At 45.7% G+C, this 27701-nt stretch overlaps 3 protein-coding genes across 3 annotated transcripts; 1 reads left to right on the top strand and 2 right to left on the bottom strand.

Moving 5' to 3' along the window:
* Positions 1-30: 30 nt before the first annotated feature.
* Positions 31-11151, bottom strand: lamp1a (lysosomal associated membrane protein 1a). The gene is made up of 9 exons (XM_061227175.1): positions 10780-11151; positions 7303-7418; positions 6689-6905; positions 6202-6369; positions 5663-5877; positions 5273-5401; positions 4372-4438; positions 3231-3398; positions 31-2594 (listed from the first exon to the last, which is right to left on the bottom strand). Exons 1-9 carry the CDS (start codon positions 10838-10840, stop codon positions 2455-2457), a joined length of 1281 nt encoding a protein of 426 aa, XP_061083159.1. The 5' UTR covers positions 10841-11151; the 3' UTR covers positions 31-2454.
* Positions 11152-13707: 2556 nt separating this feature from the next.
* pcid2 (PCI domain containing 2) lies at positions 13708-22370 on the top strand. The gene is made up of 16 exons (XM_061227176.1): positions 13708-13750; positions 14123-14190; positions 14407-14460; positions 14817-14906; positions 15033-15106; positions 15631-15698; positions 16176-16215; positions 16389-16443; positions 16865-16965; positions 17620-17695; positions 17903-18044; positions 18278-18378; positions 19757-19830; positions 20658-20783; positions 21446-21569; positions 22107-22370. The coding sequence occupies exons 3-16, from the start codon at positions 14425-14427 to the stop codon at positions 22194-22196; spliced, it is 1197 nt and encodes a 398-aa protein (XP_061083160.1). The 5' UTR covers positions 13708-13750; positions 14123-14190; positions 14407-14424; the 3' UTR covers positions 22197-22370.
* A 7-nt stretch (positions 22371-22377) lies between these two features.
* Positions 22378-27641, bottom strand: prozb (protein Z, vitamin K-dependent plasma glycoprotein b). Its single transcript, XM_061227174.1, has 8 exons — positions 27383-27641; positions 26714-26877; positions 26234-26258; positions 26015-26128; positions 25274-25405; positions 25057-25169; positions 24572-24689; positions 22378-23176 (listed from the first exon to the last, which is right to left on the bottom strand). Exons 1-8 carry the CDS (start codon positions 27468-27470, stop codon positions 22602-22604), a joined length of 1329 nt encoding a protein of 442 aa, XP_061083158.1. The 5' UTR covers positions 27471-27641; the 3' UTR covers positions 22378-22601.
* Between the last annotated feature and the right edge of the window lie 60 nt (positions 27642-27701).

Below are 27701 nucleotides of genomic sequence, written 5' to 3'. Positions count from 1 at the left end.
TTCTTTACTTTGAAATGGGAGAGAAACACAGACTATCAATTTCCTTTATTTTACCTCACCAAGATGCATATAAAAAAAATCAAAGCATTCCTCTACAAAAAATAAAAGATCAATCGCTACAGTGAATATTAACTTTCAGGGGGTTAGAAAAGAATATTACACATCGTTTTGAGGCCACACACCTCCTTTAGAACACCATTTCCCAGCTTCCCCTCCAAGGTATGGTGTCAAAGCAAGTTCAATGTCCGTTTAGTGTCGAAAAACAGAATGGCTGTGTTCGAAACTGCATACTTGGCATACTACTCGCATTACATTTCCATGAAATTTAGTAGGAGTAGTATGCTGCTTCCAACACAGCCAATGAGGAGAGAAAGGAATTGGGGAAGCACACTGTCCATCTCTGATGGGCAGTGTTGGGACAGTGGTGGCGTGTTTGGACTGACAAGTACGAGACTCTCTGGGACAGTGGGCACTCCGGTCCTGGATTTGGGTCAGCGTGGTTCTAGTTCTGCATTTCCAGTCCCTTCAACCACCCAGCCTAGTTTAGGGTTGCTGAGAGGAGTCAGTGGTGAGAGGATTTGGAAAGCAGTACCTGCTCATAGTTACACACTGAAGAGTTTTACATAAAAACCCTTTGTGTCAGTTGCAGTGAGCTTAGTACGGGCCTGTTGATGAACTGGAACAGCGATCCAAAACCCTGAAATGACTAGCTGCTCAAGAAGTTTAAACCTGGGGTTTAATCTTCAACGAAGCATGCTGCGGTTGACTGTACTAGAGTGCAGCCATATACACACACAACAATGAGTGACATAATGGTGGGTTTTGGGGGGGGGGGGGCAAGCTAGTGGGCAGCCAGGCCCACTGGCTGCAGTGACATCACGCTGCCCCTAGTGGCTGGGAGGACCACAGGGAAGAGGGAATTGTGGGAGAACCTTGCACCCTGCAGCACCTGCTACACGATGAAGGGATAAATAACACAAAACAAATTCCTCTCCTCAGTAAAGGCTGAGCGTCGTTTAAACTGTGAGCAAGGACACGCTACTCAACTGTGCAACTCTGTTCCTAAGGTCAGTCGTGCACATGAGAAAAGTGGAGGGAGGGGTGGGTGCAGTAGAGCACTTGGTCTAGCAGACAAGGGGGGGGGGAGAGCAAATAGAGGGCATGGTACCAGAAAATATTCCCTTTTCACAGGAGTCCCGATGGCTCCTGGGTGACGTCAAGTGATACAAAATAAAGGCAAAAAAAGCCAAGCTGCCCTGCGACCCCGCTGCAGCCTCGGCTGGTAGGGAGAGACGGAGGGGGAAGGCCGAAACCAAAGCGCACTGCAGAGCTCACCAACGAGAAAAACAGCATCCCTACCACCCAACGCCATCTTCAAACACCTTCAACTCAAAATATATCCTGTGAGCAAATAATGCCAAGTTCACATCTCTCCCAGCACTGCAGTCATTCTACTTTAAGCAAGACACATTATCCACGCCACTGACACAACCCTACCGCTACTCACGCGCTTACAGACTCCCCGACCCACTCCTGAGTTCAGTGCCAACGGTGGGCTACCCTGTCAACCACGGCTGTGCTGGGATCAACCAATCTGGAGTCCTCCTGGGATGAGTGACAGGCAGCTCTGTTGTCACAGATGACCCCACCCCCCCCTTGATCCCACCCCGCCAAACAGACATCCTCCTTGAGAGTTTTTAATGAGCTATATCATGTAATCACAAAATGTCCAATTATTTACAAAATAACGCAAATTCCTTTCATTCTTAGAAAGCGCAAGTCTATTCAGAGAAAAGCAAACAGAAGCCACACACGGTGGAGCGCAGAACATCCAGCGCTGTTACCTCACGCTCGAGAGGCCAAGACGGTACAAACAGCCCTATGCAGAAACCAGGTTTAATCAGGGCTCAGGGGTCAAACTGCCCTATGCAGAAACCCGGTTTAATCAGGGGTCAGAGGTCAAACCGCCCTATGCAGAAACCCGGTTTAATCAGGGGTCAAACCGCCCTATGCAGCAGAAACCTGGTTTAATCAGGGGTCAGGGGTCAAACCGCCCTATGCAGAAACCTGATTCAATCAGGGGTCAGGGGTCAAACAGCCCTATGCAGAAACCCTGTTTAATCAGGGGTCAAACCTCCCTATGCAGAAACCCAGTTTAAATCAGGGGTCAGGGGTCAAACAGCCCTGTGCAAAAACCCTGTTTAATAAGAACACAGGGTAACCAATATGCACAGGGAAGATAACAGGAGCTGGGGGGGATCTGCAATGTCTGGCAACAGTCATTAGTAGCACAGGTTTAACTTCCTCTCCCTTCGATCATGTGACAGGAAGTAAACCAGGTGGAGTACAGGCAGGGGGAGGGAGGGGGGGGGTGTTTGTACAGAGTCTGGTGAAAGTCGTTAGTAGCAGTGGTTGTTGAACATCCTCTCTCTTTGATCAGGTGACGGGCGGTGATCAGATGGTCTGGTAGCCAGCGTGACTCCGCTTCCTGCCGATCAGGTAGGCAACAAGAACAATGAGCACCAGGCCAGCCAGTGCTGCCCCCACAATGATGGGGATTAACATGTTGTCTTCATCCAACTGACACTCCTCCGCTGGGAGTACAAAAAGAAAAAATGGGGGGGGATTAGTCCTTTCATTCACATTACAGGCATCTCCTTTCACACAGCAGGCACCAGCGAGCACACAATGGTAGTCTCCTAGCCACGATAGGCTCATTCTTTCCACTCTAAAAGGCCCTGCACTGACACCTGGGAAAACCTGTACGCACTTCTTTTTCTCGTTCCGTTTTACATGTTTGTTGTTGCCTACGGCGATGGTGCAACCGCAGCAAGAAGGCGTGTGTGAGCACGACAAAGAAATGAAAGCGTAATGAACAGAGCAAATGAAGAAGATTCTCAAATGGACAGTGGGGTGTGGAAAATACGCAGTCTGAATATACTATACCATACCAGAATTACTGCCACAATATTTAGCTCCTGGAAACATTTGAATCAAATATTTAACCAGCTCTATGCAAACACCTACTGCTAGAGCTATGTTAACAGAACAGGGTCGTGTCAGTAAATACAAAAAATACAACAGATCACTGACGCAAAAGAACACCAGTTACCAAAAAATCCCTCACCTAGATTCTTAACATCAGATATGTTAGTTTCATACAATATGGGCTTACACAGAAAACACTTCATGCCATTACTGTATCAGAATGGGAACGCAATCGGCAGTACCTGCTCCAAACTGGTCCCCGCTGACTCCGAAGGGCTGCACCTGAAGCTGGAATGTGTTGAGGGAGAAGTTTGAGAGCACGAAGAGGGTCTGCTCCGCGCTGCACATGTAGGACCGTCCGAGAGTCCCGCGCAGGTAATCCAGACTGCCGTTACTGCCGGAGAAGGGCTCTGTGGAGCAGGGGTCAGGGGTCAGGGGTCAGACGGGACTGCACAACTACAGCTCCACAGAAGCGCACAGTTAGTTTACACAGGCTGGGTAGGGTACGGTGAAATAAGTCTGACAATTTAACACACTGTGGATGTACACGTATAGTATATTATGATATCAATACGGAAGCAATATCACCACCTCTACACTGTACTGGTCAGGAATGGGATCGGTTTTTGGAATTATGGAAGGGATTCCAATACATTTCACAAACTGGAACTAATTTACATTTTACATGCAGGATGCCGAATTTGAATTCTCGGAAGCAGAGTTTAATGCCATTCAAAAGAAGGCCTACTTTACAGAACATGAGACTCAAATCTGCCACTTATCAAATCTAATTTATTTGTATAGTGCTTTTTACAGAGGACTGTGACCAAGACGCTTTACAGCCTAAAAGAAGGAAAATAGGGCAAAAACCAAAGCTGAACCCCAAAAAAGCAAGCAGTGATGTACGAAACCGATGGGAAGAAATCTCAAGAGAACCCCAACAATGCTCATGTCATTTAAAATATTAGATGTCCGATGTCTAATAGCGTTGTGAAAACACCGTACACAATCGTTTTTTCTTAACTATTCTTTAGCCATCTTTCCCATTCTGGGAAATGCTTTGTTCAATATTCAACAAATTCTGACTTACTTACCAAGGCTTACACTAATTAATTTGTTTCAGTAAATATCCCCATGGAATTTGGACAATGTGGAAAATACACTTTAAGGGTCACTTACTAAGACCTTTAGCATGCACAAAGCCTTTTAGAACATGCGAAGCCAATAACATGACCAGGGTATTCGTTTAGCACCAATCATGAGTTTTATTCATTTTCATGTGCTCAGAAAGGTTCTGCGTGTGCTAAAGGTCGAGTAAATCATGTATAAATGTGCCTGCTAAACAGCGTACACAGGTGAGTGGAGAAAGGGCACACTACTAACCTGACATGTCTGGCCAGGCAGCGGTTAAACTGATTGCACTCAGGTGGTACTTGTTAGTCGTGGTGTTCTGAAGATAAAAAGAACACAATAAACAGGAAATTATCCACCAATTACAGCACTGTGGTTCCAGTCAGACATTACCCTGAGATTACACACTTAAACATTCAACAGTTATTCGACATGTTTGTTCAAATCTGCAGACTTTAAACAGACTTTAAATCAAAATGGCAATGATCAGTCGAGGGAAATACTGAAAACCAGGAAACACTGGGACTGAAATCCTCAATAAAAATACTCACTGGAGGAATTACAGCAGTGAGAATGAATGACTGATATCGCCCTCTTGTGGCAGCTTCATCAAACATTCACAAACTAAACCTGCAGTATGTACACAAGCAGATAAATGACTAGAAGTACTGGCCCATGTTTGTAATTCTTCTTCTTTTGTCAGATGTCAACTGTTACATATAATGCATGTTCTCAGGATACAGTAGCTAAGTGAAAGCTTTATGTGCAAAGCTTCAGCACCTGCACTTTAAAAGGTTGGAAACCAGTTAGGCTCAGTATACAGTAGCTAGCCCCTCATTGCTCAGTAGCAAAGCCCTCAGTATACAGTAGCTGGCTAGGCCCTCAGTATACAGTCGCTGGCTAGGCCCTCAGTATACAGTAGCTGGCTAGGCCCTCAGTATACAGTAGCTGGCTAGGCCCTCAGTATACAGTAGCTGGCTAGGCCCTCAGTATACAGTAGCTGGCTAGGCCCACAGTGTTCAGTGGCTAGGCCCACAGTGTTCAGTGGATAGGCCCACAGTGTTCAGTGGCTAGGCCCACAGTGTTCAGTGGCTAGGCCCACAGTGTTCAGCTAGGCTCTCAGCATTGAGCAGCTTCTTGAACACAAACTCACCAGTGCAAAAGAAAAGCTGAGGTTTGTGTTTGTGTCTTCCTCTAGGAGCCACAGGGTGGCGCTGCTTTGACCGCAGGATCCAGTGTTCCTCATCTGGTTTGGCTGCAGGTTCATAATCTGCTGGATGGTCTGCAGAAATAATCATGCATGATGTAATAATGTCATGAGGGGAAAGTTTGGCGAAACTCTGTGCTTCCATATTGGACTGTATCAGCCCAGTCCAGTTCTGGACAGAGTGGAAAGCTACCAACAGCAATCAGTGCTGCGTGATGACACAGCTTCCACCAAGCCACCTCACACTCAAAATAAAATGGCTGCAACCTGGTCATATAAGCCGACCAGAGTTGATTTTTACAGTATGGATAAGAGTTGGACACGTGTGCGTCATACCGTGTTCAGAGAGCTTGGCGTATAGGTAAGGTTGAGCTGGAGTCCCATTCGCGCCAGGAGGCAGATGGTACCGTTGCTGTTGGTGACGGTGTAGTTTCCTCGTTCGGGGTTGCCAGGAGGGGTAGGGGCAGGGCCTGTTGTCACGGCGCTGGTTTTGGGAGGAGTGGTGGGCAGGACTTGTGTGGTGACACTCCGATCGGCAGTGCAGATGGTCTCTGAACGCACCAGACAGGAGTACTTGAGTTCTGAAATTTACTCACCCTTTTCTAATGGTCAACAAATTAATTCCTATTAGCTGCATTTTCATTTTACCAGCTGCAATTATATTCTTATATAATTCGCACTGAGGCTAGGGTAAGGACAGGTATGAAAGTGTAGGGCAGTACCATTGCGGCTGAGGCTAGGGAACGGGCAGGTAAGTGTGTGTAGGGCAGTACCATTCGAACTGAGGCTAGGGTGAGGACAGGTAAGTGTGTGTAGGGCAGTACCATTTGAGCTGGGGCTAGGGTACGGACAGGCAAGTGTGTGTAGGGCAGTACCATTCAAACTGAGGTCGTCCACCGGCATGTAGGCCTCCATCTTTACATTGGAGAAGGTGACACTGACTCCATCTCCGCCCAGCCTTACAACAGAGTCGCTCACACACCGGTAGGTGGTGTTAATCCCAGCAAGGATCCCAGTAGAAGCTGTCGACAGGGTCACAAGGCCTGCAGGAAAACCAGAAGATGAGACACACACTGCAGTGTTTTAGTCTTCAGAGCCAAAATAATTTCTTTTATTTTATTTTTTAGTAGATATAAAAATAAATATTAGCTTGTTTTAAGTTCCTGTTTGCTTGAAATTCTCTAATCCCATTGCCACATTTTTAAATGAGTCAAAACTCTCACCCCATTGGCAGTATCTTTCCTCTTATTTAGCAAAACAGTAATAGGACTACAATTTTCAGACTAAACAGACTAATTCCTGTGCTTGTGCAGTGTCCCCGAGGTCCCTGGGTTCACCTGCATCTCTATGGGCGAGACTCACCGGAGCCAGAGGCATCGGGGAAGAGCGCGCTGTCACTGAGGTTGTACTCCAGCGTCAGGTTGTCCACGCTGTACTGGTTCCCATCGCTGCTGAAGCCGAGGCCCAGGGAGTGACCGCTCCCGAAGGCGACCGCCAGCCAGGGGGCCCGGCCGGCCCCCCCGCAGGAGCTGCTGCTGCCCAGCGTGGCCGAGTCCGGGAGGGGCAGGCTGGCTGTGCTCTGTGGGGGTGTAGGGGGGCGTTACACAGTGTACCGTCAGGTCTGCTAACAGTACACGACGGAAAGGAATGAGGGTTTGCAGTTCTGTACACATACAGATGGTCTCTCTTAACAAAATACAGGTGTTGGTAGTTCAGAAGTTCATACTCCTACTCCATGCTTACGGTTTCACAGACACAGATTAAGCTTAGTCCTGGATCTAAATGGAATTTTCCATGGAGAATATAGTTGGAACATAACATGTACATAGATATTTTTATTGGATCTGTTCAGTTCCTTGTTGCTCCTGTAAAGCTCCTGGAAAGATTCTCAGCAAGCAAACAGGCGTCAGTTAGTCCAGTAACCATGGGGATGAAGCAGACGCTGCGGTGATGGGACTGAGAGCCTGAAGGCGTACCGTTGCATTGCTTGTGCTGTACACAATAGAAAGAGAAGCAGAGAGCTCGGCCTTGATGCAGGTCCTATTCCCGTCCTTCACCTCCACGGTCAAAGCCTGTGCCACAGCCACACATCCTGCAGGGAGAGACGGACCATCATCATCATCATCATCATCAGTGCCTTTCCACAACTAGAAATGTGGCATTTCCACATTCCACATTCCAGTTCTTGCAGAACAAACAAATACACAGCCATCTTCATGGCGGACAGATTTCAGTGCACAAAGCTCTTGGGTCAACCTTTCACTTAAGTGATTGGAAATCTGGAACCAACAGATTAAAGCAACATCCCCTTCCCGCTGTAGAGATGGAACAAGGCTGGCCTGAACATGGTGCTCAGCGAAGATGAAAGCTTGTTCTGGAATGATCTGGCAAATTAAACTGGATGGACATAAACTTTTGTTTGGATATTTGTAATTGAAAAGAGAAAAATAGAAAAAGAAGCAGTGTAAAAGGCTTGACATGTGGCAAGGAGCTTGCAGGTTCATCAAATATATGATTCAGCAATTCTCTTCAGTCTACAAATTATCTGCATAAATTATTTAAACTGAATTATTATTATTTCTAATGCCCATTGTCATGGATATGGACAGCTGCAAACACAAGGGCTGTGTGGGTGTAGCTGCAGAGACCATTTTCATTTTCAAACAAAATAATGAACACAAACCGGAAGAAAAAAGAAAGGTAATCGGAATATCATATGTCAAATCTGGAGTACAAGACGAATGTGCTGAAAAACTGGCCAGGGTGCACTGAAAAGGGGGTTCTGAGGTCAGATCTTTGTCAGGAATGAAGTCAAGACGAGGTCAGGTCAGGTCAGGTCACGACTGGGGTCAAGTCAGGTCAGGACAGTCCAATCCCCTGAAACCCAGTGAAGCAAGGTAAAGACATGCGGAATGACAGATTACAGAAGATAGAAATAAGAGATGCAGAGCATGCCAGGGAACGAAGGACAAAGGGAGAGACAGAAACAAAGACCATCACTAAAAACCTGCCAGTTCACAATATAATTTCAGGGCAGATACTGAAAAATGAGCCTGAAAGCTAAATCCATGACAATACTGTTTCAGTTACTGTAGAAAACATCCTGATCTACAAATGGGCCACACAATATCATGTGAAATTCAACAGTTACCCAAGTAAATGTATTAAAAAGCAGCCCCTGCATCCTACCAAGGAGGGTGTTCTAGGGCAGGGACTAAAAGAGATGGGCATGGGGGCGCGGAGAAGGGTGGCTGGCCCAGAGGAAGCTACATCACTCATGATTTCTGCAGGTCCCACAGTGGCAAGAGGGGACAAGGTATCACTCCTAGAACAAGACAACTTTTCCCAAATAATCATTGTTGTGAAAATGCATCCAAAACTCAAAACTACATTCTTGCTCACCAAGGACACTCGCACAGCGCTCTACGCTAACATTTCTTCCACAGAGCACTTGTGCGCTTAAGATGAAAAATGTAGGAGCACACTAATGCATCCTAATTACTAGACTGAATTATTTTTCCCGTAAGCATACATCAATTTTTCAGGAGCAAATACTGCTAAAATGGGAGCACTGTAGAGCCCTTTCTCAAGTGGCACTGCTTGCACACACACACACACACACACACACACACACCCCTCTAACAGCAGACTCTCACTCACAAACAGCTGCCACATGACCAAAGTGCGCTGCATTCATGCTACATTTCCCCACCAGAAGAAGTGGTCGCCAAGTGACTCAGGCTAGGAGACAGGTGCATGCGGTTTGGATCATTTAACAGGTGTCGGTCCTTTCTCTCTCCCTCCACCAATCACAATATATACTGTAAATAAAGAGCAGGTGACCACTTATGGGGGTTTTAAAACACTTGTGGAACGCTAGTCTGTAATACGGGTTATGCACAGCTTCTCCATATACAACAGGGCCTGTTTTGCAACACGCAGGTTCACACTGCAGTTGGATGATGACTCAGGGAGTTTGCTCCTTGGTAACCCCCCTCCCACACCCACACCCACACCCACACACATATATATATATATATATATATATATATATATATATATATATATATATATATATACCGCTACTCCCCAAGGTATGCGCTTCAAGCAGAGAACTCACTAAATTAATTACAGCCTTAATCTAAAATACACAATCTTCTGCAAAACTTCTACGCAGACCAGTTACCACGCCCAGGCCCAACCAATGACCAGTACCTCTTCCCCCCTGTGAGATGACAATATTGCAATACAGTATTTACAAAGGCTGAAAAGCTTCATCCCTCTCATCCACGTTAGCATTTCTTAACTTCCACATTGCTGGTTTAAAATAAAATATACCAGCTTCAGAATGAGTAACCATTAACCACAGTTTCCTTGTAGAATAAAACCCCAACATAGCACTCATTGTGCTGGGTTCCATTTCTATACACTGTAGCAGTCTAGATAAACAAAATCCGTGACAACAAAAACCGGTATGTGTCACCCACACGGGATAAGAGCTCGCTGGGTGCACAAACGCAAACAGAGGGGCCAGTGTCTCCGCACAAAGCATCGCTGCCGTCACGTGAGGGGCGCTGAGACAATGGGGCGGCTCTGGAAGCGCATCGGCAACGCGCTGACAGCAACGCGCGTGGCTGCCACTCAACCAGAAAAACAAACTCGGTCTGTTCGCTTCTCGGTGTTTTGGCAATTCGTTGGCGTACTGTCAAAATGTTAAAATGATTTCAATGATGCAAAGTGAACTTGGCCATTGCTAGACTATTAGAATCGCAAAATAAATGTTATTTGCGTCAACAGTAAAATATGATTGTTACCTACTTAAACTGAAGAATGTTAACATTAACAGGTTAACGGTCGCTGTATTTGGAATTGGTTGTTTTATAGCCAGCTAGCATAAGTTAGCAAAGCTACGGCGGCGTATGTAAATTAATCTTGTTATTAAAGTAACATAGATTGTCACTCAGATGGTAAACGCACTTAGTTGTTTCACAAATAGTACTAACGTTACACATTTATTTTAGCAATGGGGCTACCTAGCTAACTTACTGACTGTTGCTGGTGTTACTGCAGTCAATGCGTGCAAAACCAGTAATCATAAGATTTCCACGTATAGCTGACAAACCAAAATAGGCGAAAAATACAGGTTACATTAAAATACAACGTCACAGCTCGCTGATAGCTAGTTAACAGACTACGTTTAGCTTGCGCGCTACAAAATGGTCAAAACGACAGTCATTCAAGTAGCTAGGTACCTAACTTGCAAGGTAGCAATTTAGGTACATGAGCATAATGATTTCGCCATTGGATAATTGTCATAAATGGAACTAATGTTAGCGTTTTTTCCCCCCAACACTCATGGATGAAGCTTGGCAACAGTCATCACTGCGTGACGCTGCTGCTGCTGCACTCAGTGGTCACTGTATTTCCCAGCAGTATCATAAACAAATACCCACCTAGAACAGCGACGAAGGCGATCTTGACGAACTGTGAGTGTTTATTTGAGTACTGGGCCATGTTTCTAATCCAGAATGGCCACAATAAATCACACCAACACAGACGACACTGGAACGAGATCAGGACGGACACGCAAGCAAGTGCCCGGTTCTGGGGCAGACGAGCCTCAAGCTGAACCCACGTCAAACACAGATACCAGCTCCTCTTTCCGTTTGTCCTTTTGGATATCCCCGATTTGTCCCTCCTCTTTTGCCTCTACTGTTTCTCCTCTAAAGAGCTGGTCACAGGCGCCGCTTAGCCTAGAGATGTGTCACGACTGCGCTTCGGACTGCAAGAAGGAACATTCTCGGTTTTGTAAGCCTGAGCTTTTTACCCACCCCGCACCGTCACGTGAGCAGGAGCAACATACCATCCTCGCGAGAGTTTTTTAAAATACTTTACATACAGAGGTCATTTAAGTGTTTTATATAAAACTTGGTTTACAGCTTGGGGAAAAGCATGTGCATTCACTGTTATCATATATAATAGGCGACTCATATAGGCCATCAGCGGCCATTAAATATTAAATGTAGGCCGACTGTGAAATTATGATCAACTGTAAATCATCACATCACATCAGCAATGGACTGTGGAATTCTCATTAGTTTAGTTTGTCATCTATTGATCACATAACTATGCAAATATTTAAAGCTGTCTTTCAAACGTTAAGCAAATGGTAATCCATTTAATGTGTACTGAACAAAAAAAAGTTCGGCAGCTCATTTTAATGCAGCCAGATTATGCTGAGTGTCAGAAGCCATGTGAGGCCCCACGCGCAGGCCGGAGGTCAGGAGAAAGGCGCTCTGAATAGAGTCATCTGATTCCGGCAATTCACGAGTTGATGCTAAACCTCAAAAGAGGCACTTTGCATTCCTAACTACTCCGTGATACTTAACTTCTCACTTATGTGCCGGCTTCTCTGCCCAAGATGTAGTGAGTTACTCTGGGGTACCCCCGTGTCATATGTAGAAGTGAACTGGCGAAATTCCAAGCAGTTTGCTGTTGGGTTGCCACCCAACTATTTTACTGCCCAGGCCAGATTTTACACTTTTTGATTTACTTCGACCAACTGGCCAATATTTATACAAGTTAAACTAGATGTTTTAGACTTAACATTGACACTAATTTGTTCTGTATAAGTTGACCATTTTCAGTTTGTATTTGCGCAGTTGTGTGTGCACACGCACACAATATATTCTCACTTATAAATGGAACATTTCTCTCACATTTGAACACATTGGAAATAAGAAATGTACAGATACTCTTTGAATTTTGAGTTTAACACTGGCACACGCACGATTCCTCCACCCTAGAGTAAGAGAGTTATAATCACTCAGTCACACCTCTTCACACTCTCATTTTAAAAATCTAGTGATAAGTAACTGCATGCTCAGTATAGAATGTGAAGCACTCATAATGACAATGCTACAGAATTCATTGTGGAACGGCATTTTCAACAACTTTTCTTAGCCTTGTCCAAGCCGTGAAACAGACATTCGTTGTGACAACTGTGTAGGTGGAACGTCCAGGGATCAGAAAGTAGAAGTCTTGCTATATGTATATTGCACCCACAAACTTTGAGATTTTCTTTCTCTTCTTAACTGAATTAGAATCAATTGATTTCATTGAGTTAATAGATCTCTTAGGAAGAATATGACTTTCGTTTTTTTTTATTTATGTTCTACCCACACCCCTGAGCCTAACTCTCCTCTCCCAAGCGTAGAGATATTGATTATTTTAAACAACCTTTTGTGAATTTCTGGAAGGCCAGAGGCATGGCTAACAGACGGCGTAGAAGTACTGGGGCACGGAGGTACAAACGTGCAGCTCAGTCACTCAGTCACAGAGTTCCAGCGGCTGCCTCTACATTCCACAGTGATGCGACAGAGTGACTCAGGATATTAGGACCCTCTTAGCAGATCCCACTCCTGGGCTGCAGCGTACACAGCTCTCCCTTCCTAGCTTTAATTTGTTTTCCTAAGGAGTTATACACTGGTGGAAATCTAATCAGAGAGTGGGGGGGGGGGGGGGGGGGGGCACGCACACTGAACACAGACTCAGCGGCAGAGATGTTTGACTCGGGTAGTGAATCTTCTCTATGTTTTATTGCGCTACTAATATTTAGTCCTTGTTTACTCCAAAGGAACAGTTTATAGATTTTGATCTGTCAGTAATATGAGTAGTTGGACCAAATTGGGGGATTATAGAACCAGTCAGTCAAGATTCTACCAGCTAAACATTTAACTCTTAAGTGATTACTTTTCTGGACAAGAGTGGAGTTTTAAAAAAAATCAGGTGATGTTGGAAAATGAATTGGAGGCACATATAGAGTTAGACTCACAGAATATCTATACACCATTTATACTGGTAGCCTACAGCACTTGTAGGTCTGAAGGCACATTCTTCCCTAATTTTGCTCAGCTGCCCTTTTTCATTTCATTGGAGTTTCTTTTTACTTGCATGCAAAATACACTGTCATTAATAATCATAAAGCTACACTGTTTCATCAACACTATTTATCTGAAATATTGATGACCTCTTCATAAATAAATCAGAATATAAATGTAGGCCTACAAATACTGTAAGGTCGTGAGTCTCCAGTGGCAACTCTTGCTGAAGGACTAGTCCTTGTTGCAGGCTAGCACAGGCTAGAATCGAATCTTGCAAACACGGCTACTATCTAATTACTATCTCCACGGTTATGATAAACAACATCTGTTTCCGAATCCTCTACATATCCCCTTTTTCGATGACGTCTGACGGATGAAGCCGTTCGCATTTCCCAAACTGCGCCGCTTCTCCACTTGCTCAATCTCAGATTACCACCTAGTGGCGCATATCTGCTGTTGTATGCGTGGTGTCCCTTATCGTATTTCATGGGTTGAGTGACTTAACTAGAGAACATAGTCGAATGTTGACATAAATGATTCGGTAAAACAACTTAATATAGCCTACCTTGTTGTTTTAGACACACAAAGCAATTGTGCTCGAGTACTTGATTATCTAGCTATATTTTACGACGTGATTAAGAGTTGCCGATTCACACGAGATCTTTCATAATCGCTTGCCGTCAAGGTGACAAGTTGCTAGATTTGTTTTTAAAAAAATGTCCTATTTGCTGGTGAATGCTGCTCTGGATGTCCTCGATTTAGTGAAAAATATACGGAACACAGTCCGTTACCAAGATCAGTTATGTGGGTGAAAATATATAGCTAGAGTGTATGTGATTATCATAGAGTTCAGTGCTTAATACTGACATCCTTAACAGGATGTACAACCTCATGGTGACCTTTCAACACACTGACAACATCCTGGAGCCGGTTAGCGATGTTAGCCTGCTGGCTGTCTTAGAAGTATTGCTATATAACCAGGTAATGTGTTTTCTAAAGATAACTGCAATAATATAAATAGATTTAGAAATATTACATGGACTGTGTATGCGTCTGTGAGTTTCGACCTCATGGAAGTGGATTAGAACTTGATATGTTAGCCAAGTAACGGATTCCATGCTAGGGACAAGCTAGCTATCTTACTAACGTCAAGTAGCCTAATATTTACGTTTTCTTATCTGCCTCCAATTTTAACAGATTCGCTGAAGGACCACCATGGCACATATAACAATTAACCAGTACCTACAACAGGTAAATGCATAAACTGCTAGCGTTAGAGCAATCGACATGTAGCTAACATATCTTAAGTTAGCTAACTCAGCGTTAGCTTGCTGGAACAGTTAAATCTCTTTTTTGTTAATGTGATATACGCTGTCTACCTTTACAATCATATTACTGTTCTGCATTGCTTACCAACATAGACCGTTATTATTTAAAATATATTACATATAACCCCAACATAACTTATGGCATGAATGTGGACTAATTTAGAAATAAGTTAGTTAAATGAAATTTTACTTGAACATATTCAGCTTACAACCTTCCTCGGTTGTTTTCCTGTGGGAGACTGACACGTATATCCTCATATTTCATAATTGATGCATCAGGTACTGGAGGCCATTGAAACCAGAGACGGGTCATTCTGCGCAGAACTAATGTCATTCAAACATCCACATGTTGCCAACCCGCGTCTACAGGTAGGGCGCCGTTTGCGTAGCATGGCGTAACAGAGACATGCTATGAGTCAAGAAAGCAGGAAATGCAACTCCATGCATCCCTGAGTGTGAGTGCTGTAACCTGAGCAAAGCTTTGTGCGCACACAGCTTTCCAGTCCAGAGGAGAAGTGTCAGCAGGTGTTGGAACCGCCCTATGATGAAATGGTCGCTGCACACCTGAGGTATGTGAGCAAGTGGGTCTGGGACTTTAGGTGAATGATTCGTTGAGCTTCAGTCCTCTCTTAACAGCACTGTAGCAGAGCCAGTCCTAGGGTTTTGGTGGCCCTAAACAAGAATGTTGTTGTGGTGCCAAAGAGCTCCAACATAAATTACACCCACAGTCACCTTCACAGTTGAATGAACTAACTCACTTTCATATAACAGTTATGATCCTAAACGGCAAGCTGGTCCCCTGCTTGTAAATAAATCATTTTTAAACAAAGGATTACCAAGCAAAATGAACTTGGTGCAAATACAAAATAACAGGATAAAATAAGAAACTGGAGGCACTCCGATGCAAAAATGCTACTGCGACTGCACAGACTTTGTGCCAGCAGCTGCCTCTGTGAGATGCTCCACCTAACCATGAACCTTAGGGTTATAACCTCAGCCTGTGCAGATGAGTGTTTATCGGTGTGTCGGTATGCATGTGTGGCGTGTGCATCTCTGGGTTCTAACGCCTCATATTTGCCTCTTTCTGCTACAGGTGCACGTTTGCAGTGTCGAACCATGACTTTGTGGAGGCCTACCGATGCCAGACAGTGGTGGTTCAATATCCTTCACTAACTAACCACTGTGTTATCACTGGGATATCCCAACGATCCTGCTTTCCCCTGCTGTAATTACATTAGCCACTAGGAGGCAGTATAGCCTGCAGTGTTATATGGAACTGTGCAGAAATTGTACCACTGTTTTTCTGAGAAAGGTAGAGCAGTGTGCTTGATTCTCATTCAATCAAGAAAATGTTCATGCTCTTCAAGAATTCTTCTAGCCTTTAGGCCAGTGGTGGTCGACATAGTATTGCAGATGGAAGGAATTCTCCTCAACAAGTTTTGACTGTGAGCACTCCTGTAGGAGCATCGTACGGGCTCATAAAATGTACAGGCTAAGACAAATATAAATGTATGAATTCTGTTTGTAAGTTCTAGTACTAGTTCTTTTAGTAAGCTCTGCTAACTGAATGACTTACTGATTATTGCTCTTAAATGTCAGAGTTTTCCATGTCTTGTTTCTTTCCTTAATTTGGTACATCATTCCTAAAGGCATTCCAAGCACACAAAGAAGAGAATTGGTGAGAAGTTGGATGGTTGGATACTGTTCAATGTGGTCAGACTGTTTTCAGGGTGAAATGAAAATATTTCTGTTCTTTTCAGGGCTTTGCCGGTGATGTTTGCTGTTGCCCTTGACCACCAATGTGGTCAGACTGTTTTCAGGGTGAAATGAAAATGTTTCTGTTCTTTCCAGGGCTTTGCCAGTGATGTTTGCTGTTGCCCTTGACCTACGAATATTTGCCAACAATGTAAGTGTTTACAAGGCTAGTGACAGTGTGGTATTATTGGACACATGTTATTGGATTAATGCAGTCTCATATGAGTGATGAGTGTTTGTGCATGATGGCTAATGGGAATAGAAACTAGGTACTGTGTGTGTGTGTGTTCATGTGTGTGTTTGTGCATGCATCTGTGTGTATGTATGTGTAAGTGCTGTGTTTCTGATCCCCGCTCTGTGAGCGCTGTGTTCTGTGTGAGTGCTGTGTTTCTGATCCCCGCTGTGCTCTGTGAGTGCTATGCTCTGTGTGAACGCTGTTTTCTGTGTGAGAGCTGTGCTCTGTGTGCTGTGTTTCTGATCCCCGCGGTGCTCTGTGTGTGTGCTTTGTTTCTGATCCCTGCTGTGCTCTGTGTGCTGTGTTTCTGATCCCCGCGGTGCTCTGTGTGCTGCAGGCGGAGCAGCAGCTGCAGAAAGGGAAGGGGAAGCTGGGAGACATGCTGGAGAAGGCAGCTGAGCAGCTCATGAGCTGCTTCCGTGTGTGTGCCAGCGACAAGTGAGCTGCCCTCCGCCCAGCGCATTATTCACACACACACACACACACACACACACACACACACACACAGTGGTGTGACATTGGCTCAGGTGGTAAGAGCAGTCGTCTGGCAGTCTGAGGGTTGCCAGTTCGATCCCGCCCTGGGTGTGTCGAAGTGTCCCTGAGCAAGTCACCTAACCCTTAGATGCTTCTGACGAGCTGGTTGGTGCCTTGCATGGCAGCCAATCGCTGTTAGTGTGTCAGTGTGTGCATCAGTTGTACTGCGCTTTTTTACAATTGTGAAAAATTGTACCGCAATTTTAAAGGTGCTATATAAATGCCAAGCGTTTGCCATTACAGTGTATGTGAGATCCATAAATCTCACACACTCATCGTTAGGACCCCACATGTCTCGCATCTCGCAGGACCCTAAACCTAAAAAATATTGGTGGAACCCCAAATCTCTTGCGAGCGCACACCAAAATCAACTATTATAACCCAGTGTGGAGCTCCAAATATCACATACAGAATGAGGGGACCCATGATTACAGAAAGCACCTGAAAAGGAGACTCATAATCCTCTCAGACCCATAAAATATGCGCACACACTTCAACACAGGAGTGTGCAGTTCTCTGTCTGCGCTGAAGCCAACATCCCTGTCTATCCTGTTGCAGTCGCGCTGGCATTGACGACTCCAAGAAGTGGGGGATGCTGTTCCTCATCAACCAGCTCTTCAAGATCTACTTCAAGGTGGGAGAGCTCTGTGTGTTTGTGGACACATATGTCTACAAAGCTATTCTATTCTGTGTCAATGCTGGTCTCCTCAGCCATGTGTATTCACAGTTGTTTGCCTTTGCAGACACAAAATGATTTCAAATTAGTCTTCATTTACCACTGGAATTTTCTCTTGGAGACACCCAGTTTTGGCGGTAACTGAACCCCGCTCATTTGACCCAGATTAACAAGCTGCACCTGTGCAAGCCGCTGATCCGGGCCATCGACAGCTCCAACCTGAAGGACGACTACAGCATGGCCCAGAGGGTCACATACAAGTACTACGTGGGCCGAAAGGCCATGTTCGACAGCGACTTCAAACTGGGTGAGGTCCAGTCGCCACTCGACCCATACGCAGTCCCTGCCCGTCCTACATAGTCACTAACTGTGCTATATCCTTCCTACCTGTCTACAATACACAGTCACAACCTGTCAAAGAGTAGTCTATAACTGGTTTATTGCCTGTGCATATTTAAAACATGGCCAATATGAAGCCAAGGCCGTACACATCAGACATTCCCTCTCACCTGTCCCCCTCTCGGTTCCCTTTTTCCCCAGCGGAGGAATATTTATCCTTTGCCTTCCATCACTGCCACCGCTCCTGTCAGAGGAACAAGCGTCTGGTCCTGATCTACCTCCTGCCTGTGAAAATGCTGCTGGTGAGGCTGAGTGCAGCGCGCCCCAAACACTGTCACTGTCGTACATGTCTGAAAACTGATCAGTGAGCTGCTACTCTGACTCACACAAAAACACTGCTGCACTGATGTGTTTTAAGGTTGATTTACATGGGTATTTAAACACGGACATCATTATTTCAGGATAAATGAGGGTAACTGAGAACACAGGAGCGACAGAGATGTGTACTGTTGTCGCAGGCTTGATGGCAAATGTGTGTGCCGATAGTTTGAGCGGGAGGAGCAGATGGCAGCGTTTCCTTTTCTTTTAACTGATCACTTCGACTTGCTTTACAAACCGCGGTTTAAACAGGAACTTGTGGTTTGGGGTCAGTAGATGACAGTGTGGGAAAGTGAGGTGTAGCACTGTTGAATACCTTCACATAACCCTCAATCGCATAGACCTTCAGACATTTTTTTGAAGTTGCTTGCATCGTGTGGAAGCTGAGTGCTTGAAGCAAAGAGTGCTTTTCTTCATTTTTGAACTGTAGCAAATGATTCAAAGCGTGATGTTAAAGTTGGGTTGTGTACCATATGTTTGCTGTGTAAACTCTTAGCTGTTTACAATATAGTTGTTATTCTGCCTGAATCAGATATGTCCTCAGATGACGAGAAGTGGGATAAACAACCAATGAAAATGTGGTAGAAATGAGGACAAAGTTGTTTATTTAGTGCTTCCTGTATTATTTTATACACTGTCTGTGACTGAACTATTTTGGAAGACTAGAAAAATAGCAGATCAATGTACATTTCCCTCCCAACAATTTGTCAACCTGCATCACGGCTACAAGACTGATTGACGTTGAGCCATGACGTGACTACATTTTCACCTGTAATAGATCAGTGTTTTGTATCCGCTTCAAAAAACCTTAAATATTTGCCATACTAATCAACATAATGAAGTCTGTCTAATCAACTGTAAGTCGCTTTGGATAAAAGCATCAGCTAAATAACTGTAATGTAATGTAATGGCTGGCATTGATTAGGTGTGTTACTTGTATTTAATGCCCCTCCTTTGTGATATCCCTATCCTTGTCTACCCCCCCCCCCCCCCCCCCCAAAAAAAAAAAAAAAAAAAAAAAAAAATTCTGATGACAACTATGTTTAGAACAGCATTTCCTGTGTATTTTGCTAGTTTCTGGATGTGATGCTCTGACTTATGGTAGAACCTATGCACTTGTAAGTCGCTTTGGATTAAAAGCGTCTGCCAAATGACTAAAATGTAAATGTAAATGTAATGAGTGTGTCTGAACTACTCAGTGAATTGTACAATAGGGAGAGCTGGCACTATGCAGTGTGTTTCTGTTTGGTACTGCAGTGTTTTCACATTGATGATGTCTTCATGATACCGTTGTGTTCTTAGGGTCATATGCCCACTCATCAGCTCCTCAGGAAGTACGACCTCTTGCAGTTCTCTGATGTCACAAAGGGTGTGAGGTAACTGATCGAATGACATCTCTTCATCTTCACAGTATATGCCCTGCTCTCTGTACTGACACATAGGATTAATTATGGAAGCATATGAATTGACCATGCCTTTAAAAATACTTCAATTGCGTTTTATATAATGGGGAAAATGTATGTTTTGTATGCACTATTCACCTCTTTATGAAAACAAGTTACTGTTAATTTAGGAAATTGCAAAATGTTCAATAATGCAAACTGTATCTGATTGGATAAATAATAATCTTTTACCAAACAATGTAGAGTATGATCTTTTTGTGCCTGAGAATTAGACATCTTTGATCTCTTTTTTGGTGGGGGAGGGGTGGGGGTGCGTTCATTGCGAAATCATTTCCCAGCATGCTGTGTTCAGAGTTCAGCGGCAACTGATGTGAAGGTGACTACATCAGTGACACAGACTGTTTGGGTAACAGTTAGGCAATCTTTAAATGTCACTGTACACTTTTGTGTTCTCAATGCTGTTTATACATTTCTGTCTAAAAATAACAATGCATTTGCTGTAAATGATAAAAGGCATCCAACAACAGCTGTCAGATGTTTGTTTGAAAAGAGCAGTTTACTTGTGTGTTTTGCACGATACCGTCTCAGTTAGTGTGTAGCTGGATTTAAAAGGAAGTAATGAGGTAAATGTTCCTCATGACCCTGAGACACCTGAAGCTTTCCAAATACAGGCCATGTTAGGCTTTAATCACGTCCTTTCAAAATAAAAGCGCAGGCTTTACTGTACCTTTGTCGGCCCACTCAAGCTGTTGCTGTTTTTTTTCTTTCACCTCTCCCCCTGCTCCCTCTCCTCCTGATAGCGAGGGTAATCTGCTCCTCCTGAACGAGGCGCTGGCCAAACACGAGACCTTCTTTATCCGCTGTGGCATCTTCCTCATCCTGGAGAAGCTGAAGATCATCACGTACAGGAACCTGTTTAAGAAAGTGTGAGTGCTGCTGCTGGGGAAGGGAACGCTCGATGTTGACTCTCCTGTGCTGACGGGGGTGTTGACTCTCCTGTGCTGACGGGGGTGTTGACTCTCCTGTGCTGACGGGGGTGTTGACTCTCCTGTGCTGACGGGGGTGTTGACTCTCCTGTGCTGATGGAGGTGTTGACTCTCCTGTGCTGACGGGGGTATTGACTCTCCTGTGCTGACGGGGGTGTTGACTCTCCTGTGCTGACGGGGGTGTTGACTCTCCTGTGCTGACGGGGGTGTTGACTCTCCTGTGCTGACGGAGGTGTTGACTCTCCTGTGTTGACGGGGGTGTTGACTCTCCTGTGCTGACAGGGGTGTTGACTCTCCTGTGCTGACGGCGGTGTTGACTCTCCTGTGCTGACGGGGGTGTTGACTCTCCTGTGCTGACGGGGGTGTTGACTCTCCTGTGCTGACGGGGGTGTTGAGTCTCCTGTGCTGACGGGGGTGTTGACTCCCCTGTGTTGACGGGGGTGTTGACTCCCCTGTGCTGACGGGGGTGTTGACTCTCCTGTGCTGACGGGGGTCTTGACGGGGGTGTTGACTCTCCTGTGTTGACGGGGGTGTTGACTCTCCTGTGTTGACGGAGGTGTTGACTCTCCTGTGCTGATGGAGGTGTTGACTCTCCTGTGCAGGTACCAGCTCCTGAAGACCCACCAGCTGCCTCTGGATGCCTTTCTGGTTTCTCTGAAGATGATGCAGGTAGAGGAGGTGGACATCGACGAGGTGCAGTGTATCCTGGCCAACCTCATCTACATGGTGAGACCCCTCCCATCTCCTACAGGGACTCCCTTTCAACCATATCTCTATTGTGATGGCACCGGTTCTGATACAACCGACAGGACTGAATCACAGTGCAAATCCAATGCCTCAGTTAGGTCATACACACATTCTGACTAGCTGTCTTACACACTTGCTCTGCCAATTCAGTCAGCGACAGCAGATATAGACTACTTTAGCACGTTTGCTGATGTTAAACTCGGTCAAAATGTCAAAAGTAAAACAGTTTAATTTATAAGTATAATTAAATTGTAAAATGTCTATGCCTTTGCAATAAAAAATCTGTAATTCTCTCTTTATTTTCAAGGAGGTATCAGTTCAGTCACCGTTTAAAAACAGGCACCATTTCCAAAGTGTTGTTTTATCATCGGTATCTGCGAAATCTAAACGACTCCCCATCCCTAACTGACAGACATTGTGAAATCTGACCTGTGACTACTGTGAAACCCAACTTGGGGATGGATTCATGTGTGAGCATGGGGTCTGAAGCACTTTGTCTCTCTGTCTTTCTCTCAGGGTCACATCAAAGGCTACATCTCTCACCAGCATCAGAAATTGGTGGTTAGCAAACAGAATCCCTTTCCCTCTCTGTCTTCTGTGTCTTAAACTACAGTATCCAGAATCCCTTCTGTCCTCTTTGTATGAAACTAGTACCCAGAATCCCATCTGTCGGCCATACCTGTGCAGCTGGTTAATATTTCAGGTGTAATGTTTTTGTTTATCTCCTATGCTTTCTTTTTTGTACTTTAAGTGTGAAATAAAGACGAGACTGATTTGTAATGTTGGAACACAAGCCTTTTATTTGATACCTCTGTGGTAAAAGATTGTGTGGGTTCCAGAGGGTGTATACAAATGGTCAGTCCCAACGAATGCTCCTGCTTTACCTTTAAGTTCCCAGCAGCAGTCACTGGGGCACTAGTACTGTTACAGGGCCACTATGGACGAAGTGCTGATGCAGGCGTGGCAGCTGTGGAGCCCTGAAGGTGGAGGTCACATGACCAATGGACGCCTTCACTTCTCAGAGAGGCTGAGCTCTTGGCGGATCCAGGGCAGGTAGCGGGATAGCTTGGTGAAGACGTGGCCCTGGCTGCAGTTGTGCTTCTGGGGCGAGGTGATGAGTCCCGTGAGGAAGGCCGTGTTCTTCCGCACGCTGACCAAAGGGGTCCCGGGCAGCAGGGCGCAGCTTCCACCCCCCCACCCCGCCATGCAGAACATCTTATTGGTGAGCGGGAAGCTCACGTTGAGGCTGCCCTGGCACTCCTCCAGGGGCAGGTAGGCCAGGCGGTTTGGGCTGCCCCGTTTGCCCCCTGTCCCCCGCCCCGCCACCAAGCCCTCCCGACCCGGCTCCATCAGCACGTTCTCACTGAAGTCCTTCTCCGGGACGCAGACGGGGAAGACGCCCGTGTCGAACTGTATGGACCTGTACACCTGCAGGAAGGCCAGGTTGTCCTCCGGCTCCCCCGTCCGGTACCGCTTGTGAACGGAGAACCGGGACACCGAGGAGACCTGCCCCAGGACCCTGGGAGGGCGTGGCTTGTCGTCTGGCCACACCTGCACCTGGTCTCCAATGTCAACGGTCGGCTCACCTGTGTGGGAGCACAGCCAGAGGAAAAGAGCGGGAATTTTGAGATGGTTTGTCTCGATGTTGCAGTCAGGAAAAGAGCGGGGTCATTCCATGAAAAATCAGCTAGAGGTGTAGGGGGTGACTTGCTGAAACTTTGTGTAAACGGTCATTATATACTCAATAGAGAGCATGCAAAACATTAGCCATATTGGATTTGTTGTTCTTGAGATATTGGCACCCAAAAAGTCACTTGTGGGTTCATCTCAAATTTTGAGCATCATCGTGTACTTTTCTGTCTACTTTCAGATGATGAATGCTGCTTTATGAAAAAAGTATACACTGTTCAGAAGAAAGTTCAAATACTGCTCAAAAATGCTAAATTGTGTCACTTGACAATTTTGTTTCAATATTTGATTGCTTACTACATCAGCACCACTTGGTGTATGACTTACAAACTTCTAAGATGAGTAGATATTTTGGTTTAGAACAGCCACAAGGAAAATGAAGTCAATTTGAGCATTTATGAAAAAAGTATACAGTGCAACATAAAGTTGGGTCCGGGCAGAAAATGACCAAAAAGTGTTGCCTATTCAACTTCAAGTTTCCAATTAAGATTAAATTTGTGTTCTTCAGAAGGCATACTAGGCATGTTTTGGTCAGTTCAACAGGACAATTAACTAGAACATTTCCATGTACAGTAAAATGGCAGGCATTTATATAGCGCCTTTATCCAAAGCACTGTACAATTGATGCTTCTCCATTCACCCATTCATACACACACTCACACACTGACGGCGATTGGCTGCCATGCAAGGCCCCGACCAGCTCGTCAGGAGCATTTAGGGGTTAGGTGACTTGCTCAGGGACACTTCGACGCAGCCTGAGCGTGGGATCAAACCGGCAACCCTCCGACTGCCAGACGACTGCTCTTACTGCCTGAGCCATGTCGCCCCTCACATCAAAAATGTGGCCTTGGGTGTCTCGGTGGCGCAGCCTGTAGAGCACTGACCGCATGCTCATTGCGAGCCGCATACTCTCTCTCGCTCCCATTCTTCCTGTCTCTCTATACTATATACTATCCAATAAAGCTGAAAAAGGCCAAAAAAAAAAAAATGTGGCCTCAATGATACTCTCTGGTATAAAACAACATGTTTCGCATGTGCTCTATTGAATATATAAAGAACATGTACACGTTGCAGTCAGGAATAGAGCAGGAAGATTTGCGTTGCGGTCAGGAATAGAGCGGGAAGATTTGCGTCTGCGTTGCAGTCAGGAATAGAGCGGGAAGATTTGCGTCTGCGTTGCAGTCAGGAATAGAGCGGGAAGATTTGTGTCTGCGTTGCAGTCAGGAATAGAGCGGGAAGGTTTGTGTCTGCGTTGCGGTCGCAGGCTAGCAGCTGCTGGGGATGTGACTCACTGAGCGAGACCAGGATGCTCTTGGACTCGGAGACGCAGGCTGCAGCCGTCAGGATGGAGCGCTGCCCCAGGACCACTCCGCTGCAGAGCTCCTGTCCTGCATCATCCAGCAGCCTGACCTGGCCAACGGCAGGAGGGCACAGCTGAGCTTTCACACGCTGTAACCCTGCTTTCATGTGATGTAATGCGGTATACATCAAAACATCATCTGACTCATTCATGTCGTCACAGAATGCCTCTGTGTTTTAAATGTGTAGCTGTGGTTCACTTATGACTTCGTTGTATGACATTTCTTATGGTTCACGGAGGACTTGGCCATATTGGGAAGAGCGAGGACGTCACAACTCCGGCAATTTGTGCTGCATCTAGAAACCCAATTTCCCCCTATTTGATCATCCGTTTTCCGGTGGAAAACTTGTATGGACTGTAAATCCAATGCCACTTGAAAGCCAAGGAGTGTGGCTGTGTGTGCGCAGGGGGACTGACCTGCCATGGGCAGCGGCCTTGCTGACACAGCAGGCTGGCCAGACTGGACTTCGGGTTGGGCCGGTTCTGCTCACTGAGCCTTGGTAATGGTGCCCTCCCACAGGCATGCTGGGCTGAGAGAACATCATGGATCAGAACCACTTCCCTGTCTGCTTCTCAGGTGTGTGTGAGTGGTGTGTGTCTGTGTATGTGTGTATGTGTGTGTGTGTGTGTGTACCCTCAGGCAGACAGGTCCGTCCGTCAGTGTGAATGCTGTACCCCTCGACACAGGAGCAGTGATATGAGTTGTCCATGGGCCTGCAGAAGTGGTCACATGACAGGGGTCCCTCTGAATGGCACTGGGTCACGTCTGTTCACACAGAGACACACAGCAGCGCGCTGTGATACACAGTCACCGAGGCATGCACAGGGTCACACAGATGTGGCTTGTTCACACCAGGGAACCAGGGATGGACATTCCCTCAGAAGCACGCAAACTCCAGTGTTTACTGCTGGTTTTGCAGTTTATTAAGCCTCTGGTGCAAAAAGCAAATTTCCCCAATTCCCCAACCACATTTACCCCAACCCAATTATATTATCCCTTCATGTCCCTTCATCCCTTCATGTTTAGGTACCCAATGCCAAGAGGCCCATAGACAGAAATGGCAGCCTCCATGAACTGCCTTCAAGTGCCAATGAGCTGCTCCCATAGGAATCCATGGAACTAGTAAGCAGAAGCTGTCTCCAGTTCTTGTAGCTCGATGGTTGGACACCCTCTCTCTATAACTCTGTGTGTGTGTCTGTCACTGTTGTAAAGCTGTGTACAGCAGGTCAGTCAGTTATACAGCTAGCGAGTTATGATCAGTTCCCTTATCCCTGTGCAGCAGTAAACAATGAAGTCCAACCCCTGTATACCACATGTACCCCTCTTACCCATATACCCCTCTCTTCTCCCTCCACCCAAGACCCCCTTTCTTACCCCTCTCACAGTTCACTCCATCATAAGGCTCTTTGCAGGCACAGCTGTATCCACCAACTTTATCCGTGCAGTTGCCACCATTGAGACAGGGGTTGGGGATACACTGGTCCCCATCTGTAGTGAGGGAGAGGAGGAGGAGGCGGAGGAGGAAGAGAGCTGAGCTGGTGCACAGATTACACATAGGGGAGACAGTTTAAAAGAGGCTGAAGTGAAACTCACCTTGATACTTTGCCCAGAAGGCATCCTGTAGGGAACACAAAGGTGAATGGGGATATATGTGAGCTTAAAAACACCTGTAACACACTGTTATGAGTTGACCATTGTTGTGCTATGGTCAGCTATGAGTCACTTCTTGAGATTCGAAACGGAGAACAGCTCTGAGATGGTCAGGTTTCAACTCCCTTCCCCACTCACAAGCCCCAAATTATTGGTATTTTAACATTGTCAAGCTACAATGCCTGGTTCTAAGCTAGCCATTTATTATATTCAATTGTTCTGACATCCATGTTGCAAACTAATTACCCTAACAGAATTGGATGGATGTTATCTGGGAAGCATTCATTTTATAGAGGGAGGGATCAGAGCCACATTCTAGGCTTGGCCATTTAATGAAACAGGGTTGTTCAAGGAAATGGTAGCCGAGTGGAATTATGGCGGCTGATGGTATGTTGGATATTTGAATTGCAGACGGTTACAAACTGTTTTGGGGGTGTCTTCATAGTACTCTCTGGCCTCCTCGTAGTCGCAGGTCTCTTCGAAACACTCCCGTTCCAGGCTCCCCTGCAGTATCTCCTCCAGGAAGAAAGAGTTTGACCTCCGGGGCCTCTGAAGGACGGTGTCGGCCTCTGACTGAGAACGAAACACTGCGGACAGAGAACGTCAGTCACACAGGTAACCTTGGAAAGGCACACGTATGCTGAGAGTCACACAGGTATGCTGAGAAAGTCCTCCTGAGTTTTCCTGAGAATGTCACTTAGGTGACCTGAGAATGTCAGTCACACAGATAACCTGAGAAAAGTCACTCAGGTGACCTGAGAAAGGCACACTGGTGACCTGAGAAAGTCAGGCAGGTAACCTCACAGAGTCATTCGGGTAACATGAGAAGTAATTTAATGTCAAGGCAGGATTCTTCAGGCACATAAAGAATGGTGTGAGAATAACAGTAGGATGGTATTGATGAACACTTCCTGGACTCAAAACCAAAGTTAACAAAGTTACGAAAATATAGTTTAAAAAAATATTAGTGTGTTTTGTAAAGTGGGTGTGGAACAGGAATATTTACAGTTGCGTGTTTTGTAAAGTGGGTGTGCAACAGGAGCATTTACGTTAGTGTGTATTATAAAAGGAGTGTGGAATGGGAATGTTTACCCCTCTTGTCCGCGGTGGTGAGAAGGAAAGTGCAGAGCACACAGAACTGAAGGAAGTGGGTCCGGGAAGCCATTGTGATCCACGCCATGCCAGGAGCTCTCCCTCTCTCTCTCTCTCTCCCTCTCTCTCTCTCTCTCTCTCTCACTCTCACCCTCTCTCTGTCTCTCTCACCTTCTCTCTCTCTAGCTCACTGTTAAACCGTACTCTGGATGATCTCCCTCACTCATGCTCTCTTTCTCTAAAATCACTAAAAAAGAGCCAGGTGTAGACCCCTCTCTATCTCTCTCTCTATCTCTCTCTCTCACTCTCTCTCTCTCTC

This window comes from Conger conger, chromosome 17 (genome assembly GCF_963514075.1).
Source record: "Conger conger chromosome 17, fConCon1.1, whole genome shotgun sequence".
NCBI lineage: Eukaryota > Metazoa > Chordata > Actinopteri > Anguilliformes > Congridae > Conger > Conger conger.
This window is presented reverse-complemented; position numbering and strand designations above follow the sequence as displayed.

Excerpts from the sequence above, each read along its gene's own strand:
- lamp1a (XM_061227175.1), bottom strand. The coding sequence starts at position 10,840 with ATGGCCCAGTACTCAAATAAACACTCACAGTTCGTCAAGATCGCCTTC. Across the intron at positions 7,419-10,779 it reads CGCCTTCGTCGCTGTTCTAG|GATGTGTGGCTGTGGCACAG; the intron begins GTGGGTATTTGT and ends CTCTCCCTGCAG. Across the intron at positions 5,878-6,201 it reads GGACGACCTCAGTTTGAATG|AGACCATCTGCACTGCCGAT; the intron begins GTACTGCCCTAC and ends TGGTGCGTTCAG.
- prozb (XM_061227174.1), bottom strand. The coding sequence starts at position 27,470 with ATGGCGTGGATCACAATGGCTTCCCGGACCCACTTCCTTCAGTTCTGT. Across the intron at positions 26,878-27,382 it reads CACCACCGCGGACAAGAGGG|TGTTTCGTTCTCAGTCAGAG; the intron begins GTAAACATTCCC and ends CTCTGTCCGCAG. Across the intron at positions 26,129-26,233 it reads CTTCTGGGCAAAGTATCAAG|ATGGGGACCAGTGTATCCCC; the intron begins GTGAGTTTCACT and ends CCCTCACTACAG.
- pcid2 (XM_061227176.1), top strand. The coding sequence starts at position 14,425 with ATGGCACATATAACAATTAACCAGTACCTACAACAG. Across the intron at positions 14,461-14,816 it reads TTAACCAGTACCTACAACAG|GTACTGGAGGCCATTGAAAC; the intron begins GTAAATGCATAA and ends TTGATGCATCAG. Across the intron at positions 18,379-19,756 it reads TGCCTGTGAAAATGCTGCTG|GGTCATATGCCCACTCATCA; the intron begins GTGAGGCTGAGT and ends TTGTGTTCTTAG.